Genomic DNA, 19,628 nt, shown 5'->3' with positions numbered 1-19,628 from the left:
CAGGCATAAATGTAACATTTAGGAAGAGGAGTCCCTGCTCCGAAGAGCTTACAATCTAATTGGTAGGTAGGAAGAATGTATAGAGTCAGTAGGAGGGCTTTCTTGTAAGTGTGTATGCAAGGGGCCAAGGTTTATGTATAAGGTGTAAAGTGTCAGCCACGGAGCTACTCATATGCTTCGTTAAGCAGGTGTGTGTTAAGGTGGGTCTTAAAGGTGGATAGAGAGGGTGCTAGTTGGATATTGAGGGGCAGGGCATTCCAGAGGTGTGGGGCAGTCAGTGAGAAAGGTTTAAGGTGGGAGAGGGCTTTAGATACAAAAGGGGTAGAGAGAAGACATCCTTGAGCAGAACGCAAGAGTCGGGATGGTGTACAGCAAGAAATTAGGGCTGAGATGTAAGGAGGAGCAGAAGAGTGTAAAGCTTTAAACGTGAGGAGGAGAATTGAGTGTGTGATACAGGATTTGATAGGAAGCCAGGAGAGGGATTTCATGAGGGGAGATGCTGAGACAGATTTAGGAATGAGTAGAGTGATTCTGGCAGCAGCGTTTAGGATAGATTTTAAGGGAGACAGGTGAGAGGCAAGAAGGTCGGACAGCAGGAGGTTACAGTAATCGAGACTGGAGAGAATGAGGGCCTGTGTCAGCGTTTTAGCAGTCAAGCAACAGAGGAAAAGGCGTATCTTTGTAATATTGCGGAGAAAAAAACGACAGGTTTTAGCTACCTTTTGAATGTAAGAGGAGAATGTGAGAGAGGAGTAGAGTGTGACCCCCAGGCAGCGTGTCCGTGCTACTGGGTGTATGATAGTACTTCCAACATTAATGTGGAAGGAGGTAGTAGGGCCAGGTTTGGGAAGAAATATGAGGAGCTCTGTTCTTGCCATGTTAAAGAGGGCCATCCAGGATGATATAGCGGAAAGAAATTAAAAAAAGCTGTGTGTGCTGTGCACGCGCATAGTAAGTGAAACTTCTTTGACTTTTGTCACAGAAATTGACTTATAACACGCGTGCTCGGCACACATGTGTCAGTCAGTGTATGTGTCAGTCAGTGAGTATGTATGTGTGTGTGTCAGTCAGTGTGTGCATGTGTGTCAGTCAGTGTGTGCATGTGTGTCAGTCAGTGTGTGCATGTGTGTCAGTCAGTGTGTGCATGTGTGTCAGTCAGTGTGTGCATGTGTGTCAGTCAGTGTGTGAGTGTGAGTCAGTCAGTGTGTGAGTATGAGTCAGTCAGTGTGTGAGTGTGAGTCAGTCAGTGTGAGTCTGTGTGTGTGTGTGTCAGTCAGTGTGTGAGTGTGAGTCAGTCAGTGTGTGAGTGTGAGTCAGTCAGTGTGTGAGTGTGAGTCAGTCAGTGTGTGAGTGTGAGTCAGTCAGTGTGAGTCAGTCAGTGTGAGTCAGTCAGTGTGAGTGTGAGTCAGTGTGAGTCTGTGTCAGTCAGTGTATGTCTCTCTCTCTGTGTTGTGTGAATGTCTCTCTGTGCTGTGCTGTTCCCCCCCCCCCCTCCTCCCACTACCCCCGGCAGAGCTGCGGACACAGCTGTGTGTCCTGCTGCAGCCAGCCCCCCCCCCCCCCCGGCGACACGGTGGTCCCGTTACCCCCCTCCTCCCGACTCCCACTACCCCCGGCGGAGCTGCGGACACGGCTGTGCAGGAAAGGGGGGGCTGTCCCGGTCGGGCGGTCTCTGCTGTCCCGGTCGGGCGGTCTCTGCTGTCCCGGTCGGGCGGTCTCTGCTGTCCCAGCCGCACCGGCAGCTGCGGGTCGCTGTTTGTGGGTGACGGGGCAGAGTGCAAGGGGGGGGGAACAGCGCCGCTGCCTGCCGCTTCTATGCATGTGTGGCGTCTGTCAGCGGCGCCATCACAACTGCGCATGTGCGGCATGGCAGCGGGCACGGGCAGCGGACGGGGAACGGCAGCCGTTAGGAGCGGCGTCGGCGGCTATCGCCGCCGACCGCATATGTCAGCAGCCGTGTGGGGGGAGCAGCGGCCGTTAGGAGCGGCGCCGGCAGCTATCGCCGCCGCCGCCGCATGTGACAGAAGGAGTGTGGGGGGAGCGGCGGCCATTACATGACGTCACTTCCGTTTCATAGTTCATCTCCATCCATCCAGTTTTGCTCCATCAGAACTAGGTGCCACTAAAGAAGTTTCACTTCAAAAAACTTTGGTCTGTATAGCAGGTGTAAGGTCAGGGTTTGAAATGTAAATTTGTGTGTCATCAGCATAGAGGTGTGTTTGAACCCAAGAGATGTGATTAAGTCACCTAGAGAGAGTGTGTAAAGAGAAAAGAGAAGAGGTCAAGGATAGAGCCCTGGGGTACCCCCACAGAGAGATCGATAGAGGAGGAGGCGTTGGTAAAAGAGACACTGAAAGTGCAATGGGAGAGATCAATGATAGAGCTTTGTTACGAATACCAAGAGTGTGGAGAATGCGAAGGAGAAGAGTGTGGTCCACAGTATCAAATCCGGCAGAGACGTCGAGTAATATGAGCAGAGTGTAATAACCTCTGTCTTTGGCAGCATGGCGGTCATTAGTTATTTTAGCGAGGACTGTTTCAGTGGAGTGAGCATTGCGGAAGCAAGATTGTAGAGGGTCTAGGAGAGAATAGGTGGTGAGAAAATGGAGCAAGCGAGAGAATACAAGACATTCAAGGAGTTTAGAGGCAAAAAGCAGGAGGGAGACAGGACGATAGTTAGAAAGACAGGTAGGGTCAAGCTTGCTGTTTTTGAGTAAAGGTATAACTGTTTCATGTTTGAAAGAGGAGGGAAAGGTACCAAAGTAGAAGGAGGAGTTAAACATGTGTGTGAGTGTAGGGATTACAGTAGGAGCAAGAGATTTTAGGAGATGGGAGGAAATGGGTTCAAGAGGGCAGGTGGTAGAAGTAGAAGAGGAGATCAGCAATGATACATTCTCCTCTCTGGCTGCGTAAAAAGAGTCGCGGAAGACAGGAGAGTTAGGAAGAGGTGTTGGATGGGAGGAGGATACAGAGTGGATGTCCTGATGTATGGATTCCACCTTTTCTTGAAATAGTCAGCAAAGTCCTGAGGTGAGATGGAGGAAGAAGAATAGGCAGAGGGTGGCCTGAGTAGGGAGTCAAAGACAGAGAAGAGTTGGCATGGGTTAGACTTGTGCGTTTGATTAGTGAAGAAAAGTAGGGTTGTTTAGGCTGAGAGAGGGCAGAGTTGAAACAGGATAGCATAATTTGTAGTGTAGGAAGTTTACGAGAGTGTGAGGATAGGGTAAATTTGTAGTTCCTAACAGATTGTCAGGGTCTTGAGCAGAGCTGAGAGAGGAGAGGGAGAAGCGTAAAGTGTAAAATATGGTAGGTTAATAGAGTGCAGGTCTCTGTAGAAACGAGGGGTAGATGGAGGTGGAGAAGGGGAGAAGTGAGAGAGAGAAAATGAGATGAGGTGATGGTCAAAGAGAGGAAGGGGGAATGGAGAAATCAGAGAGAGAAAAGTTTTTAGTGAAATCAAGGTCTGGGTGGTGTCCATCCTTGTGGGTGCTAGCTGCAGTCCACTGTTGAAGGTCAAAAGAAGAGATTATAGAGAGAAAGCGGGAAGCCCAAGGGAGAGTGGGGTCATCAATATGGCAGAAAGACAGAAGGGGGTGAGTAGAGGTAGGTGGGCAATAGATGACCGCTACGTGGACAGGTAGAGGAGAGAAAATCTTGACAGTATGAACCTCAAAGGAGGGAAAAGCAAAAGAGGGAGAAATAGGAAGAGTTCGGTAACGGCAGATAGAGGATAGGATTAGCCCCACGCCTCCACCCCTGCCATCAGGGCGTGGAGTGTGGGAGAAAGAAAGGCCACCATAAGCGAGGGCAGCTTCCAGTGCAGAGTCAGACTGAGTGAGCCAAGTCTCAGTTATAGCAAAGAGAAGCAGGGAGTGAGAGAGAAAAGTCATGCACAGAGAGGAACTTGTTAGAAAGGTAGCGTGCATCCTAAAGGGCACAGGAGAAAGGGAGAGAGGAGGGAGGTTGACAGAGGATGTGTATGTGGTTGGAGGGGTTGACACCAGAAGGAGTAGAAGTTGCATTTGGCAGGCGAAGACAAGAGCATGTAGAAATAAGGCAGGGACCAGGATTGAGAGATATCCCCAGAAGCAAGGATGAGAAGCAAGGATAGAAATAGAATGTGTGAGGATGATTTGTAAGTGTGTGTTTTGGTGCAGGGGGTATAGCTGTGTAGTGACAGAGGGCGCAGGTAAGAAAGTAGTTCATGGGAAATGAGAAGTGACGAAGGAAGTAGAAGTGGAGATTTACGAATAGAGTTAGAGACGTAACGAGGCTGTGAGGAGTGAGGTCAGCAAATATAAATTAAAATCAATTCAATTTTGAGATAGCCCTTTGAATAGTAATTTAGATACCCAATACTGAATAGTCCAGCACTCCCTATATAAAGAAATCAGATCACTGGTATAGAACCAAAAAGGTAAGATTTAATATATGCACAAATGAATCAAAAAAGCATACAATATCACACATAGAAAACTATAATAACATAAAGGTAGTACCATATATGGGGTGTGTGGGGGAAAAAAGTGGAACAAAACAAGGGGGGGGGGGGGGAAAGAGGCACAACAACAAAAAGGTGGGTATATAGGGGAGCACAGGGGGGCAACGTTTCAGGGAATACACCTTCGTCAGGCCCGTTCCCCCCAGCCCCAAAAGGGTACTTCCCTGATCCCAGAACCCACAAGAACACAAACAGGCCCCAAATGAGAAAAAATAAAACCACCACTAATTCTGACAATGGGTAAGTCTAAATGAATAAGTAAACACAAATATATCCTCCACTACTTTTAGTGATCTATACTAGAAAGAGATAAATGTAGTAAGATAATTGCAATATCTAAACATAAAGATCACAGACAGGATGCAGCACTAGGCGTTCAAAAGTCATAAGAGGTAAGTAGAATAAATCAAACTACAAGGTTTTCTGCACAATAATCAGAACGCGCCTGCTCCTCACTCAGAAGGGTGCCTGCAATCATCTGCACAGCCAGGAAGGGTTTTAAAGCCCTGATGACGTCATCCTCGGTGCGCGAGCTCTGAGATAAGGTAATTACATCCAGCTGACACCATGAACACGATCGTTGATAACAGACGTCCTCTGCATCAGTGTAAACAGGAACCGTTGCCATGGACAGTCCCTGTGATGTGTGGAGATCAGTGTAAGCCTTCTGTATATAGCGCGATCCCATCGCGCATGCGCAGTGATACTCCATGGTGTTCTTGTGTGCCAAAGCACAGCAGCAGGCAGCAGATCACCAGCAGTCACACATGGACGCAGGATTCGTCCAGAAAGTGGATATATATATGCAAATCAGGTGTCAAAGACTCATCATTGTAGTATCAAGCCTCCACAGAACAAGAATATCCCCATAGGGGCTACCTATAAATGGTAAATAAGAGATATACCACAGTAAATGCAGAGTAATCCATAAGTGTAATTGAATAAGGAATATATGAAAAATATAAAATAATTTTTAATAAAGAATGTGTATATACAGTAATGGTTAAAAAAAGGAGGTGGGTGTACACATTATAGTAAACATCAATAGTGATCTTCTAAAGAGGTAACTGTTCCACCAAGTGGGTAAAGAGGACCCAAGAAACTCTCTAATACAGGGGGCCAAGCCAGAGGTGGGGGGGACCTACCAATGGCGAAGGACGGATCCACCCGCAGAGACAGCCACACACAGGGACTCATACCCCAATCAAAGGGGCACTAGAGACATACATATATACACAGGTACACAACAATATAGGAAGCGCTCTAACTAAATAAAGTCCAAACTTGAAAAAAATAAAAAATGTGGTGCAGCATGAAAAGCCGAAATTGATCCCAATTCCCATCAGCAACAGATGTCCAAGATAATCAGCGCACCTCGTGGGAAGAAAAAAGAGAAAAAAAGAGCATAATAGTGAAGCAAGTTCACAACACAGTGCTAAGACTATAGCTGGTGAGATATGCACTTACATTGCAGTGTCTGTCTCAGGCATGTAATGGTATCCTTATGCGTCCTCACCACCATGAAGTCATCACGATTTCTCAGAGCACTTCTTTAAAATTCCGTTTATATATAAATCAGGAATAACACAACAGGTTTAAAATATGGGCACAGACCAGTTCATGGAGTTCCGCAACCTCCGGTGTCCGCGACAGTCACTCGCCGCACTGCTCGGCATTCTGTGTCACTTCCGGTTCCTGGTGCCTCAATGAAACTGGTCCTCCCGGCAACCCTACGCGTTTCAACGGTGATCCGTCTTCGTCAGGGGTAAGTATGGTATGTTCCGGTGTCCCTTCTTAATATATCCCTCTCTAACAAAGCTACACACATTTCTTTAATTATGCTAATGACGGAGAGGGACGGACAATATATTATACATAACATAGCAAAAATTCTATACAAAATATATAAAAAATATAAAAAAGGTCTAACTACATACCATAAAACCATATTGAAAGACAATTTTAGATCGTAGCAAGGTTCTAAAGTGTATCCTATTTGATTCCTAAATGATCTATGAGACGAGACATGAATCTTCTGCATTGCTAATATACTTATAGACCAATGTAAGGAAGTTGAACCATCCAAGTTATAACTACTTTTGGATAAACAGTATATATATGATTAAGGATACACAGTATTTAGTATCAAGTGTATAATAATGATTAACTAAATATTAAAGTTATGATGTGAATATACTTAAAGTAATATATTAATTTTAACAAATAACTATTTTAATATTTCACAGTATTAAATTAATTAAATGATATTAGTGAAGAAATAAAATAGTGAAAAAATATTTATATTTTTATTTTATTTGATTAACAATAATACATTTCTTTAAAATATTATTAGTAAATTAAGTGAGAAAACAACCTAAATCTATATTAATATTTAATCCCATAGGTGCTAGTGTTTTTAATGTATGTATCCATAAAGTTTCTCTTTGAGATATTTTTTTAACCAGATCCCCTCCTCTTTGATTTAACTCAACCTTGTCAATTCCCATAAATGTTAAACCTTCTGGGTTACTGGAATGACACTGTTTAAAGTGAAAGGAGACATTGTGAGTCTCTAGTCCCTTTTTGATGTTATGGTAATGTTCACCAATGCGTTGTTTGAGACATCTTTTGGTGCGCCCCACATATTGTTAATTGCAGGGACACACCAAAAGATATACAACACCTTTACTGTTACAATTTATGAATTCTTTGATTTTAAAAGTCTCTCCTGTTTGTATTGATGTGAATTCTTTGTTTTTGATGCCATATTTGCAATAAACACATTTCCCACATCTAAAGAATCCTGTTGGCAAACATTGACTGAGCCAATAACCTTCTTTTATGTCTTTCCTAGGAATACTAGGAGCAATATATTTTTAAATATTATCAGCTTTTTTATAGATTATATTGGGCTTCTCTTTTATGTGATCTTGTAAAAGAGGATCTTCCTGTAGAATATGTTTGTGTTCTTGTGGCTTATGGGATCAGGGAAGTACCCTTTTGGGACTGAGGGGAACGGGCCTGACGAAGGGGTATTCCCCGAAACGTTGCCCCCCTGTGCTCCCCTATATACCCACATTTTTGTTGTTGTGCCCGTTTCCCCCCCCCCCCTTGTTTTGTTCCACTTTTTTCCTCCACACACCCCATATATGGTACTACCTTTATGTTATTATAGTTTTCTATGTGTGGTATTGTTTGCTTTTTTTGATTAATTTGTGCATATATTACATCTCACCTTTTTGGTTCTATACCAGTGATCTGATTTCTTTATATACGGAGTGCTGGACTATTCAGTATTGTGTATTGTGTTGAGAGGGATTGGGTCCTCTCTAGTCGTTGGCACCCCGCATTGTATGCTTTATTTCACTAGTGTGAGTGCTGTTTATCGTTATTGTATTGCATAGTAATTTAGATGCAGTTAAGCAATATTTTTTATGTAACTTGGAAGTTGAACTTTCTATAATAAATAAATGTTATTTCTAACAAAAAAAGTGGAATTATACGTTTGTATATAAAAAGCAATGGTACACAAGGTGTGAAAAAAGTAATGGTACTCTCCCTTGGGAAACTCAGTAGCATTGTTTTTTCTTAGAAAGGACACAATAAGCGCAAGAACACCTCTAAGGTGTAATGGATGGTATGATATGAATCAATTGGATGGATGATGCTGGAGTCTCAGAACATATAAAGAGAGGGGAAAAAAAAGAGAATATAGCGTAATACAATTTAATAAAAGAATTCAAGAGCCAAGGCGCTCATATGCACTCACATGCGCAAGAAAAAATCAAGCAGATTGGCCACTCTGGGTCCTGTAGTGTGGGGTGCCGGTACAGTGTGTGATCGGGTGGCGTGTCTTCCCTGGCTTTCCTTCCGCATTCGGGGATGGCGTCTGACGTCACAGGAGTCTCTCCGCCTATCAAGGTCTGCGGCTGCGCGTACGGTAAGCTCAACAGTGGCGGCAGTAGCGGGGAATAGACGAACAAGCTCAGCGGGGAGCACAACACCAAACAGAGGATCGGCACCAACTTCACTGGATCTCCAGGCAGCCAACCTCCACGGGATGAAGTAGAAACCTTATGCGTTTCATCCGGGTACAACCGGACTTCTTCAGGGGTGTGAAGAAGTCCGGTTGTACCCGGATGAAACGCATACCATCCATTACACCTTAGAGGAGTTCTTGCGCTTATTGTGTCCTTTCTATGCTTATCTGAGGTATCGTGTAATCCCTCTCACCAGCAGCATCTCCTCATGGTGATATTCATTTACGTATATATTTTTTCACTCATCACCTGTCACTTATTTGGGTTTGCGCTTTAAACCTTACTACAGCATTGTTTTTTCAGTCTGTCTTGTGCTGGTCACACATTCAGAGTCTTTTTTCCCACTTCCTTTGTTTTCCCCAACATATGTTTTTCTGACTTGTTTCCATTGATACATCGGGTGCATCTATATTGCTCCAATTATGCCCCAGTTTTGTAGCTCGGAGCCCTTGATTTAACACACCTATGGAAACGACATCTACTAGGTATTCACATATATTGAAGGCTATGTATCCAGAAAGCCCTTGATTTGAAAAATAATTGAAAGAGTGCATTGCATCACAAAATCAATCTTAAAATCCATTTGTCTCTTTGTATGGTGTGCGTCATGTCCATACATATGAATCCATTAAGAATTGTTTGTATCTACTTGCATTCGTCTTTTACACCAAGAAATAGTTACCGGAGAATTTTGCAGCATACCTGGTGTAATCTTTTTATACGTATCAAATGCATATGTGCGCCACCGACAACATCCAAACTCTGCCTCTACCTCCTTGTATAATTTCTTTCTCAGTGTTAAAAAAAAGTTGGGGCACGTGTCGCACAACATATCAAAATCGATTTCATACATTGGCACACCTGCACGCATTCATTCAGGCCATATGCAGAAATTACACACTGTGGTCCAGTCCAGTGCACCCTACCTACTGTATAACAGCTTAAGCAACCCCCCATAACTTTAAAGAATAGGAACACTTGTAAATGTAGAGTACTTTGCTAATGCCTGCAACGATGTAGTTTACTGTAGCTCTGTTTCTGCTTACATTTCTGATCTAGCAGGCACAATGAACCTCTTCCAATACAGGTTGTCCTCGTTATCCAACGTTTCACTTTACAACGAATGGCATATCTAATGCTTTACAATTCAACCATATGGGCCGTTTTTCGATGCTGGTATGCGTAATCCGACGCCGGAATGTGTTATCCGACGCTCACCGCCACTGATTAACATGGGACTCACTTTACAACGGTTTCACTATCCAACGCTACTTCCAGAACGGATTCCGTTGGATAACCGAGGACTGGCTGTACATGTTTAGTACCTGTGCTGGGCTGTGAGTTTCACACCAGGCTCTTGCATTTCATTGTCACTATCTCATCACAGCAGTGTAATTTCCTAACAGCTTTCTGCAAAAAGACTAAGGATTTGTATTTAGCTCTCATGGGAGGCTGTCTGCAAATTCACCCGTCCTGATTAGGAAACCATGCAGAAACTATACTTTGAAATTGGTCATTTGAAAGTGAAATCACCTTCATTCTTCTAGAAACACCCTTTTAATCCCTATAGAATAATGTAATGCTTCTAATTACATTCTTTATTGGCCATTAATAAATATTAGTAAAGTTGGAGTTGCACATCCATACAGTATGTCAACAACACAACATTTGGAAAACAAGAGCAACCAGCTGTTCTTTATTAGTGTGCTCAAATGTTTAAGTTCATGTACGGGGATATAAAGGAGCAGACATATGTTTGCTTAGCACACAGGGTCAAGACTCATAATGATGGTATTTTATTTAATTCAGAGAGGCACACGTGGGATATTAAAGATCATCACTTACAACAATATTGTTAACTACGGTGCCTTTTGAGCCTGAACTTCTCATCCTCAACAAAATACAGTTGCTACTTTATAAAAATCCCAATTACATTGCTTTTTTTTCCCAACAATAGATTCTGAAGCAGTCATTTACCTAGCAACAGTGAACATGTGTCACAGTATTTCTGTGTCTAGAACAGAGTCTCCTATTAGGGTTTTTAGAGAGCAGCAGCAGTAGCTAGCAGAATAGAAAAACAAGATGATGCACTATATTTTCTCAGCGTGGCAATACCATAAAACAGCTTCCAGTGCCTCAGGGCACGTTTTGAATGTCTCTAGCAAAATAAATACTTAATGTTGTGCAGTCGTGAATACGCAAATCCAAAAAAAGGGAGACATTTGATTTTTATTACATTTATCTTGCAGTTGATTTAATATATCAATAAGTTGACGAGTGACAAATTCGGTCAACAAAAATATATTTGATAGAAAAGTGCAGCAAATGAGATGTTTTTTGGAGTGATCTTTCTGCACAGATAATTCTTCATGAATACAGCAGAGACTGCAACAAATTGCATTCCGTTTTGTTTCTACTGAAAATAGGAGGGCAAAGACGTCAGCCTCCAAGGACAGAAACCAGTGAGAATTGGGGTGTTTCGAACAAAAAGTGGCATGTTAACGGGAAAGTACTGTACATACTTTTATCATTGAGAGTGAGAGTCTATGGGTCCCATGTAGTAATCATTCTAAGTGGCGTTTTGGGTGTCAAATTGGCGCTGAGAAATCCCATTATGAATCGCGCTTGTGTGCGCCTCTTTACAAACCTGAAAGTTCTTCATCTTGGCCAGCTGCGTCCAAAATTAGTATTTTTCCGAGCACAGGAATGGACTGCGCTAGGCGTACAGATGTTAATGGTACAGTAAATACTCGGAAATAAGGCTTCTGTGAATAAGGAGTAAGTGTAAACACTAAAAAGACTTAATAATCTTTATAGAGCAGCATGAAGTTGCTATGTATAAACCCAAACATTTATTTGACGTAGGACAGATATTTCCTGTTATAGGTTAACAAATGTATTAGTTTCACAGTATTAGAAATAAGATTGCACTAATGAATAAACCAAAACACAATTGTTTTTATTTAAATTGTATAAATCATGTATTCAACATGACACAAGGCATTAAAAATTCAAACAAACTATGCGTTAAATGTATGAAACCTTCACACATATGATGCACATTTTTTGGACGGTTTATATTGTTTTTTAGCACTGAAATTACAACGCACACTTTTTTTTAATATGTAATATTCATACTGTACATAGACCACCTTCAGACTGATTCCATATCAGCCAGACTCGCAATGATTGAGAGCCGACATGTCTGGAAAGGGGATATTTTTAATTTTTTTAGAGCAGTGCGAGGTCCCTTTGGAAACAGTAGCTGAAATGCTTAAAGAAGTACAGCAGAAACGACTGTGTTGTCGATACTACTGAGCTAAACTACACCATAAATCTGTCTCTCAAGGGAGGGAGGAGTTCACTTTCCACTGGAAGCCAAATAAATAATTATCACTCAGGAAAGGAGTTAATGGAAATCTGCAGGATGTTTTGTTGCAGGAGAATCATCTCTCCACTCATCCTTTTAGTCAAACATCAAAAGGAGCCTGCTATTTATAGGATGACTCGTGCCTCTTTAAGGAATACTCAAGAGATGGCAAGATGAGAAGAAAGTATGGTTTGGGAAAAAAATGTGTTCTGTGTCCCATTTCTTTTTATGGCACACATTATTTCTCCCCTTCTGGGACACGGAGGCTGAATATACTGTAATAAGACTTTTTGTTCTAAAATATTCTTGGATAAATTACTTACTTTTCAGCGATTCCAAAACCATGGGCAGACTATTCTAGTGTGCATGCAATCATTCTGTATGGGATTTCAGTGCCTATAGGCCGCAAATATAAGATAGTGAATGTGATTTCATTTTTTTTTTTTTTTTTAGACCAGGGTCTGTAATCCATATAATGTAGGAGAAAAAAAAACATTTTAAACATTTTGGATAAGATTTTAGATCCATTCATTTGAATTCAGCTGGTCTCTTCTCCAGCACAGATAAGATGTCTTCACATCATATTAAATTGGGGCCATAGAGGTCCATGTATCAAGACACTTTTGTGTGTAAATGAAAGCTGACAGGCATTTTGACACATGCTTTTCTTCCATCAAGTTACTTTGCACTATATTATCTTGTGTGAGTCAACAGTACAGATGTGCTAAGCTGTCTCAGCTGTGCTCACAACATTTAAAATGTTGCTGTTTTGCAATATATTTCGCTGCACTTTACAGTGATAAAAAAAAACTTGCAAAATCAGTCTTAAAAGCTGGTGTACTGTACAGATACAGACCCTGAAATAGGGCTTTTGCTTTGAAAGAAAACACAGGGGAGAGAGAGGGGAAAAAAACCCATCTCAGGGTCTGGGTCAAGGTGGCAATTTTTGGCAAAAGGAAGAAATGGTTGTAAGCCAAGGGTCAATTTTGTTTGATTTGCAAAGGCCTAGGAAAATATCACACATCTCTAGTCAATACCCTGATTTTTGTATTATCAATAGGAGAGGTTAAGTGATGCTCCCATTATGACATATCACATTGTGCATGGTCTTTCTTACCATAATAAACAGAGAGAGAGAGAGAGAGAGAGAGAGAGAGAGAGAGAGAGAGAGAGAGAGAGAGAGAGAGAGAATACCTTATGTGCCATTTTTTGTGCTACCCCAGTCAACTTTCTGTTGAATGCTAGAGTTTTATAGATAAAAAGATGTGTTCTATATCACTGTTACTAGTGTGAAATACAGTTCACTCATTATGTGTTCCGTGAGATTAAAAAAAAATTAACTACTTTTTGAAACATAAATGCACATGAAAAAAATAAAGCAACATCCAACTAGGGTCTCAAGAAAACCCCTTGAATTTGATGGTAAATGACTTCATCAAAGAGAAAATAGTTCTTTGTAAGAGCAAAATCGAATAGTTTGAGGATAAACTCATTATGTGGTTGGAAATGTAGGGCTCTTGAACATAGAAAATGTTCAACAGCACTATACAGTGGTGGATACTGGTATATAATCCCTCCACATCCAAGCCCACCAGCCAGAAGAGTCTAGTCATCTAATGCTACCCCTCCAGTTTTCTCAAGGCATCTTTTATATCACGCAAATATGATGGCAAAGAGGTCCCAAAAGTCATAAGATATTATCAATGTAGATGCTGGCTTTCTCCATCAAATGACCTAACCCAGAGACAATTGGTCTCTGGTGTAGGGAATTTATTCTTATGCACCTTGGGCAATGGTAAAAGGTGGCCAATTCACATAAATTAAACAAAACTCCTGTTTGATGAGCACTTTATTGTCCAGACCTTCCTATAGTTACTAGTGTCTTACTGAATTCCACCGTAGGATCAGTGTTTAGGACTCAATAGCCGGATTGGTCAGAAAAAAAGAGGTTTGTATTCCTTGGCACAGTCATCCCTATCAAGGATGACCATGTTTCCTCCTTTGTCCGAGGCTTTGATCACAATATTATTTTCATTTTCAAGTTCTTTTAATGCCAAAAGCTCCTTCTGGCTCATATTAGTACCTGTTTCAGTTTTTTCCTGCTGGTGTTTTTGTGAGTTTATCATCTTTGGAGACACGTCAACTCTCCATCTATCTGCAAGCTATTTGGAGTAGCTGCAGACTTGACACAAAATTACTGTATGTGTGTATATATATGTATATATGTATATATGTATATATATATATATATATATATATATATATATATATATATATATATATATATATCTCGAACATCTTCTTTACAAATGTTATTTCTCTTCCCCTTTCCAATGTGGCCTGTGCCTGCGCTGTGATAGGTGCTTTCTTGAGAATCTAGTCTGGATCTCACTTTGTTTTTTGTTATACATTATCCCTTAGGTGCACCTGATGCCTTTTTGATAATAAATATTGTGTTGATAGGTGAAGCAAGTAGCAATTTGTTTTTTTTTCTACAAATGCATATAATGTACAAAATGTACAAAATATATTTGGCACAGTATAAACATTTCTATGGTACAGTTCCTTTTTTCCATTAACAGTTCCTGTGATTTATATATTGTATGTCTCCTAAATCTTTTTACCTTTAGCAGGCACCAGCTGGCTTTATCTATTGGATACTACACTATGTAGCATAATGTTTTCATTATATTATGTTCTGCACCTCTCATATTTTTATATTTCTTGTACACAGATGAGGTCCTATCAGAAAATTTCCTGGACTACAAAAACCGTGGTGTCAATGGCTCTCACAGAGGTCAGATTGTCTGGAAGATAGATGCCAGCTCTTACTTTGTGGAGCGTAAGTTATACATTCTTCAAAATTCCTCTATGTCTCAGTTACAAAGTAAATATAACATTTATCTTACCCACAAGATTTACTGATATCTGCCCGTTCATTAATTTTTGATAGCATAAGACTAGTTTACTTCTTCAGTATCTATGTATGTATATCTTTATTTATATTGCACCATTAATGCTTCACAGCAGTAATACACGTGACTATCATATAAATAGCAAATAATACAAATAACACCTAATGAGAAGAAGTGCTTCAGACATAACAGTAACATTTAGGAAAATGAGTCCCGAAGGGCTTACAATCTAAATGATAAGTAGGAAGCACGTACAGAGACAGGAGGAAGGTGTTCTGGTAAGTGCGTCTGCAAGGGGCCAAGGTCAGTGTTCTGTGAATTAAAGAAGTACAGTATGGGAATACCCAAGATAAAATCATGCTGCTGTATTTCGTGGATGAGTCATACCTTAGTTACTGATGATCATGTTACACTATGAAACAACAAATGCAGATGTAAGTAGCATAGTGTCTGTTCACATCTCAGCTGTGTGCAGCACTGCGTGAGATCAACTTATCCCCTGGTCAAAACTAAGCATAGCAATACAAACAATATCTCATCAAGGTTCATGGTACAATTTTTAGGCTCGGGTCCCATGTTCTAGAACTCCAGTCAGATTACCAGTGACCCAGATTTTCCAATGGCTCAAACTCCAAACATTTTCAAATGTAAAATGAAAATTTTTGTCAGGCTTATGATAGAAATCGTATTAGGGCTTTGTTTTGCCTCGAGCCACAGTACAGGCCTGTCTCATTCAATGTCCTTCATATTTTTAAGCAGTCTCCAGTTAGGGAAATTGCAACCATATGTAACGGGTATATCCCCCACCCCCAATCGCAGATAGAGTGCATGTGAGTGGGAACCTATATGTTACCAGGTGTGGTGCAATTCCTGTTAGGCTCACAGGAAGTCTGAGCCTCCGCTAGTGAGAGCCTGGGGTGAATCCTCTGGAACGATCTTTCTTACAGCGCCTCCATCTGTGTAGCATTCTAGGAGTGTAGAATGTTCCCTACACAGGACCCACATATAGTAACCACATACACAGGAGTATAAGTATAACAGTTTACGATATGAAGAATCAAACATAACACAATACACATCAGCATACACAACAATATATCTAGAGGCCACCTTCTGCCTCAAGCTGGCAGCTATAACCTTAGCCCCTGACTGGGCTATAACCTTCTTAGCCCCTAACTGGGCTATACCTTTACACCCCCTTCCCAACCCCGTGTCCAGAGAGTCCAAGCCCACCCAAGTGTGTGAACAGGCCTGTCACATGTGAGGAGCAAGGTAAAGTTGGTGCACGTGTGGAAGGGTCTAAATACCTGCCCAGGTGCCCCTGCACCTGGGTGTCTTCGCAGAGGGTCTACCGGATCTGCTTGGTCCAGCGCTGATCTGTACCTCCACGTTGGATGGGGTCCAGCCGGACGTCCCACCGTAAGGACAGTCTCTGGATCAGTAACACAGCATAGAGGAACATGCAGCAACACTTTCACTGGGGTCCCTGCCTTAAGGAACTGCAGCAGGGCCTATCACTAAGTCCCTGCCTAGCACACAGCTGAAGGGGCACAGGGTCCTTACCTAAGGGCCTATCCCTATGAACACCCACCCTCACTAGTGGGGAGTCAGGGCCTCAACTCTAGCCCGGGGTACTTCTGGCCCAGGGCAGAAGCTCGCAGCTCTCTGCCCCCCTTCCTTCCCCCACTGTCTCCTCAGTCTAACTGCCTCATGTGCTTCACTGTCTGCTTCCTCACTCAGCACACAACAATGTATCCACATGCAGCATGAGAATCTGTAAACCTTAGTGGCTATCTGGCTGCATGTGATCTGGGTGAAAGGGCAGTCCCCAGAGGCTGCTGGGAGATGTAGTCCACTCAGGACCTCTTTAACATTGGGGCCACGTGCGCGATCTCTACTGCGCATGTGCGAAGCTGTATTGGCCGCCGCTACGCTTAACTGCGCCTGCGCAACTTCCAGGAGCTCCTGCACACTTGTAATGGCAACTGCTACCCTTGCCAACCTCTGCGCATTGCGCGAAGCTCGCGCCAACCACAACATGGCCGCCAGATCGCCTCCGCACATGCGCAAGCACATCCAAAATGGCGGCGCCCTTAACTGATGCCACCGGGACCCCCCGCCGATGCGCTCACCCCGCAGCAGCACACACGCATGGGGGAAATGAACCGGGAGACAGGGGGACCGGAGGGACACTGGCTACAATCTCCCCCTTGTGGAAATACCAACATCCCCGCTTGGAGGACAGCATCACACAGCACAAAGTTATATAATAAAAATGCAGTACGTAGTATATATAAAACTTATCACAGGTGCTTTAACGTCAACAGTACATAACTCAACCACAGTGATACCCGAGGCAGCTGAGTGTTAGCTGTTTGCTGAGACCAATTGGGGGGTGCCCCTAACTGATGGTGTGGTGGTACCTCACTTTGACTTTTGTGAGCCTCCGCCTGGTAATCTCTTGGGTAATTTCTTGGAGATAATGCTCAGGTGCAACAGTCACTGGTTCAATACTTCTTCCTCCCCCTGGTGGAAGGAACAGTACAGTGTCTCTTGGCCAGACCTTTACCCGGCCATCCGCGGCATGGATGCGATAGACCAGGAGGTCTTAACCTTTTCCAAGGTTCACCACATGGTGAATGAAGCGCTCTATGTTGCACATGAAGGAGGCAATTATTACCCTAGCTGGCACAGCACAGTCCTGGTTTGCTCCATCAGTCACTTCTGAAGTGACGTCTCCTGGATACATCACGAGATCTGGATCTTGAGACAGATGAGCTTGGTGATCCTTTGAGTAGAAGTAAGTGCCGAGCAGGACCTCTTCACCGGATATCTCCATCACATCCTGCAGGGAGTAAAGGGTTGGTGCCTCACCGCTCCGCTGGTTGCTGACGGTTATCAGTTCATCTGGAACACTGTCAGGTACTATCTCACCCTTTTGGTCGGTAGGTACTGATCCCAAGCCTGGGACCGATGGTACCATTGTAGTAGGCCGGATTGGCCATTGTAGGGCACACGGGCCCACAGCAGGATCTGCAGCAGATGAGATAGTTAGCTCTTTGTCCTCAGCTTCACTTGGGTGGTCCGCCGGCTGGCGCATCACCACGGTGGGTTGTTGGTCGCTGGAATCACTAAGAGAGGGTGGGGGTAGAGACACCTTACCCTGTGATTCCGGAATCTGCGGTTCTGGAATCTGCAGTCCTGAGTGTGGAACCGAGTCTAGAACCGGGGTGCACGGACCCCCTGGAACATCTGTTATAGCATACTGACTCGGTGCAACCACAGCGTCGCAGCTGTCCATTTTGATCAAGGTAGCTTGAAAATCTTCCGGTTCTAGAGCAGGGTCTGGAACCAGGGTTATAGCACGTGGGGGGTCCGAAACTTCTGTGGTTGCAGTAGAGGGGTTAACAGCATTGATCACCCCCGTAGAGAAGTCGTCACCGCTTTCTCTGCTAGTTCCGGCTCTGGAACCGACTCTGGAACCGGATCTGGAACCGCGGTTAGAGTGCTTGAGCCCCCGAAACTTCTGTGAGGGGGGGTAAGTTGATTACCTGCATTGACCGACCCAGTATTGAAGTTGACCGCTTCTTTCTTGGCGGGTTCCGTAGGCCGCAGCAGCTTGGGAAACAGGAACTGTGCCCCGCAGTAGGCACACTGGGGTCCTCAGGTCAATTCACAAAATGGTCAGTCACACTTGGTACTGACACATTGTACACACACCTCTTCGCCCACCTGTGTCATCTGGACATCCATGGGTAGCTGAAATATGTTGGCGTCCATACCATCATATATAATCAAGTCTTTTTGTAAGCACGGACAAAAAAGAAAGGGTATATTCATTCCTTGCCCTAGCCAGGTTCTATACAACTGAGGGTGTGTTTCACTGCATCCTGTACCTCTCTTATGGTGAACAGTAGTTGCTGATTGCTGCTCAATGTGCTCACTCTCCCTGGTGGAATGTAAAGGAGGGGCGGCACATTCTTTCAAGGATTGTTTCTGGCTCTGCACTGAGTCACTCACATTGTGGGGGCGGAGCTCTGGTTTTCCCGCCAGTCCCGGACAGATTTTTGCAACACAATTTGGTGCAGGCTTGCAGTCAGCAACAAGTGCGCTCTCATGATTTGGCAGGAGACGCCATTTTAGGTGTTTCACTGTCGGCATTCTCTGATGAGGAAGCCTCCATTTTGTGCACAGTCCCATTAACTACACTGCAGCTTTTTGCATAGATAAGGGGGTGGTTTCAGGTGGGGCCTCTGTGTTTCGTGCCAGACAGGGAAGGAAAGGTTCCAAAGAGACTGCTAGGTCAGGGTAGATAAATGGACACCCACCGGTCGGGGCCTTGGGCAGCTTTAGGAATTGGGGGCCATCTTCCTTACATATGGCATGACCTACATCTATCGGTATAGCACTCCATAGCGGGGGTGAATCATACTTTCGCCCTATGACCCAAGCACTAGCCAGCCCGGGGAGTCTTCGGACACGCTCCTGGACATCTAGCTTGGGTATACTGCACCGACACACTTTATTCGAGCAAATACCCGGTATGTACCTGGCAGATACCTGGAATGCGCCGCTCCTCACCTCTGACAAGCCCCGTTGCATTTGCCTTCCCAGCCTGGGTTCATGCCTGGCTGACGGGCGGCTGATCTATTAAATGATAATGATTAGGATTTAATAGGCTGCAATGCTTCGCGTGTCTACCAGATGGCATAAATTCATGAATTGTAATGCAGTATATATATATGTACTGTGCAGTATTGCAGCCAGCGGGAATAAAATGCTTCAATCCCTGCCTGGAAAAT

At 43.5% G+C, this 19,628-nt stretch overlaps 1 protein-coding gene across 2 annotated transcripts in view; it reads left to right on the top strand.

The window, feature by feature from the left end:
• HECW1 (HECT, C2 and WW domain containing E3 ubiquitin protein ligase 1) overlaps nt 1-19,628 on the top strand; it is a 331,172-nt gene that overhangs the window by 125,237 nt on the left and 186,307 nt on the right. For both annotated transcript variants that reach the window (XM_075586582.1, XM_075586583.1), the window contains one exon: nt 14,646-14,753. In XM_075586582.1, coding sequence (XP_075442697.1) covers nt 14,646-14,753 — 108 coding nt within the window. The remainder of the gene's footprint in view (nt 1-14,645; nt 14,754-19,628) is intronic.

Source organism: Ascaphus truei, chromosome 2 (assembly GCF_040206685.1).
Source record: "Ascaphus truei isolate aAscTru1 chromosome 2, aAscTru1.hap1, whole genome shotgun sequence".
Classification (NCBI taxonomy): domain Eukaryota; kingdom Metazoa; phylum Chordata; class Amphibia; order Anura; family Ascaphidae; genus Ascaphus; species Ascaphus truei.
Note: the sequence above shows the minus strand (reverse complement) of the source record. Positions and strands in the feature narration are given on the sequence as shown.